Raw genomic sequence first — 3,331 nt, 5'->3', positions numbered from 1 at the left:
CACACACACACACACACACACACACACACACACACACACACTATTAAATATGTCACAGCATAAATATGTTTGTACAAGCAAAGAAAGGATTTGGATGGTTAGGTATAGAGTGTGTGTTTCTGGATGAGGGCTGTATTTTGCCTCAAAGTAGCCAAAGAGACTATATGTAACTTTTTATTGTTTCTAAAGCTTGTTTTTAATAAAGCATCTGCCTGAGTTTGATTTATTTCCCGCAAAATCACAGAATGATGTACAGTGTAAAATGTAATGGGTCACAGAATTCTTTGTAACACCCTGTTAGTGCATCCAGCCAGTGAAGCCAGATAAAAAGAAGCAGGAGATTTCTTTAAATAGGCCTAATTGTACTTCAATGTTATTTTATCTGTTGTCGTTATGGCTGATACTGGCGCAAGGCCATCACAGGAAAGAAGGCAATTAAACCAAGAACAACTAAAAGACAAATGGTTAAGTGAAAGACAACGGGCAATAACTTGAGTCACCCTCGGTCGGCCTTTAACAGATGGAGACAATTACGATAGTAAATGATTCAAAACCAACCCCGAATTGGCCTTCGGGTATGTAATATGTCTATTTCATTCAATGTTATTTTATAACTTAAGATGCACGATGTAGTTATACATCAGTAGCCAACATTAAATTATATACTCCTGCCTTGTTTGTGTTGGCCGACTAGGTTCTTTCCCCTTGTCCCCCTTTACTAAAGCGTCCGTGGGTTTCATGGTATGCACTATATGAATCTAAGTGATTATGACGTTGGTTGCTACAGCAATCTCTTAATGCTGTGGCTCGGGACACTGTGACAGTGATAACGTTAACCCGGTCTAGCTCACGAGACATCCGAAGTAGACTGGGTTCCCGATTGCAACAGTTGAAATGCAAAGCTGCATCTGTAACATATTCTCTTATTGTAAATGAATGATTATCTGATTATATGACCTCCTGGTAACGCTAACTCGGTAATCTCAATTAGGTGATACAGCACTATAAAGAAAATAACAAGTGTGGTAAAAACACAACCGCTAGGATGAACACAAACTAAAAGTGACATTAGGGTTTGGGTAAATTCTGAAGTACTTCATTTTAGAGAAGCAAGACTTTATTTCTTATTCTTCCTTCGTCTATAAATATATTTCTTCATATTTAGTAACATCTTTCTCTGCAAACTCAGCACTTGGTCCATTTTTACCTGTTGTCTTAAAAATTCAGTAGAAGGTAAATGTCTACAGCAGAGATCTTCAACAGGGGTCCGGGGCCCCTAGGTGGTCCTCGGAGTTACCGCAGATGGGCCTCTAAATTAAGTTTTTTTTCAGTACAGAAAAATACTTTGTACATCTATGACGTGAGACAGGTACGTCGGAGGGGGGTAAGTAGGTCAAAAGTTGCAAAGAAACTCCGCATATTGTCTAATTTGCAAAAGATATCTTTATTAGTCAACGTTTGTTGACTAGTCCATCATCTGGCAAAATGAGAGAACGAGTTCCATTGCAACTTTTGAAAGTTTTTGCAAAAATGAAAATGTCTTAACATGAATCCAACATCTTAAAAATATAAATCAGTCTATTTGTAAAAAATAAAAAAAGACATTAAAGGCAGGCTTACTGGCGTGTAGGTAAGGTAGTCACTAAGATCCACAGATACAGTTAATCCGATTCAATGTTCCACATGTATGTTTTACATTAAACATGATTTATATAATCATATCAATTATTTTAATAGCTTAGTATTCTATGCACTAAAACAATGTGTATAATGGCTTTAGGCTTTTATTGTAGGCCCTCTTAAATCTGCCACTTCATTTTATAAAACATGTAGCAGGGGGGTCCCTGTTGCATCTCTCTGTGCACATTTCACACTATAATGACAATTTTTATACAAATATTTTGAAAATTGAAGCATTTGATACAATTATCTTTGGTATGGATCAATTTGACTGTTTCATGCCAAAACTTTGACACATTCTAGGCCAAAGGACAATACAAACAAAAACACAAAATACAAAGAAGAGGAATGTTCATTGAAAGTAAATATTTTAAACTAAAAAAGTAAAGTTGATATATAAGTGTAATGACATCAATCTGTGTTGTGAATCCCAGACTAGTGAATTTGAACTGATGTAATAACTGTGTGCCAGCAGTCACCTGCTCTTGTGTCAGACCTCTGTACCTTATCCCTCCATCTCTGGGGGGACGGATGATAGCGCAACCTGAAAGAGAGAGACACACGGTCAGGAGGAGCCGAGAGAGACCCAGATACAGATAGACAGACTGCTATTCGACACGGATGCTGCATTCTGACAGCCAATCAGATTTCAGACTAAAAGACAAACCAAGAGTTTTTAAAAACACATTTTTAAAAATAACTAAGGGTTAATTTTCTTATGGCCATCAAATACCATGAAAACATAAAACCAACGATGCATCCATCTTTTTGAGTGACCCCCTTGAGGTTGTCCTACAATAAACTTTCACACTTACAAGCATTGTGTGTGTGTGTGTATCACAGCCTGATATATCGTCTCCCTCTGTAAGAGTTAATTAGTGCCCCTAGTATTAATAGGAACCAATCTTTGGTTCCTCTGGGGCAATCTGGAAGCACATACAGTTTTTGACCACAGGGTGACACACACAGCAACACCACATACGCATACAGAAAAGCAGTAATTTGTCTGGACTATTAATTTATATCTCATGGGAATAAATTGAACCAATGGTGTTAATTGCAAATATGACTTGGACTTTCATTGATCAAAAAAGGAAAAAAGTGCGTCAATTACTCTACCCGTGGAAAGGAACCTCGGGGGCTTGAAGCCATAAACTCACGTCACTAAGCCTCACTGCTGCACTGGCTGACATGTCCCTTCATCACCATCAACACACACACTGTCCTTTATTTTGACTCAAACCCACACACAGTCCTACTGCCACAAATACTCACTAGAGCACCAAATGTGGATTCATCCACCGCTGAAAATAGTCCCCTCCTATTTGTTTTATAGAAATTACAGTGAGCAGCTGTTTTACAAAACTATATCTTTTGAGACATTTTTGCAGATTTCCATCTCCAGTAGACAAAAAAGGCATCTTAAGAGAAGTTAATTGACGTACCCTGCATGTTTTTGGACTGTGGGAGGAAACCGGAACATATCCAATCAGGCTTGGAGAGGACATGCACGTAGAAAGTAGCCGGCCTGGTTGAACCTGCTGTGAGGTGGGGGGTGCTAACCCATGCAACACCGTGCAACACTTCTCCCTCAAGCTCTCTTTTTATATTCTTCTCACACACACACACACACACACACACACACACACAC

At 38.6% G+C, this 3,331-nt stretch overlaps 1 protein-coding gene across 3 annotated transcripts in view; it reads right to left on the bottom strand.

Annotated features, from left to right (window-relative positions):
* The window catches only part of gabbr1b (gamma-aminobutyric acid (GABA) B receptor, 1b), a 165,719-nt gene that overhangs the window by 107,761 nt on the left and 54,627 nt on the right, over positions 1-3,331 (bottom strand). For all 3 annotated transcript variants that reach the window (XM_032536196.1, XM_032536197.1, XM_032536198.1), the window contains one exon: positions 2,160-2,224. In XM_032536196.1, the coding sequence (XP_032392087.1) occupies positions 2,160-2,224 (65 nt within the window). The remainder of the gene's footprint in view (positions 1-2,159; positions 2,225-3,331) is intronic.

Source organism: Etheostoma spectabile, chromosome 14 (assembly GCF_008692095.1).
Source record: "Etheostoma spectabile isolate EspeVRDwgs_2016 chromosome 14, UIUC_Espe_1.0, whole genome shotgun sequence".
In the NCBI taxonomy this organism is placed as follows: Eukaryota; Metazoa; Chordata; class Actinopteri; order Perciformes; family Percidae; genus Etheostoma; species Etheostoma spectabile.
This window is presented reverse-complemented; position numbering and strand designations above follow the sequence as displayed.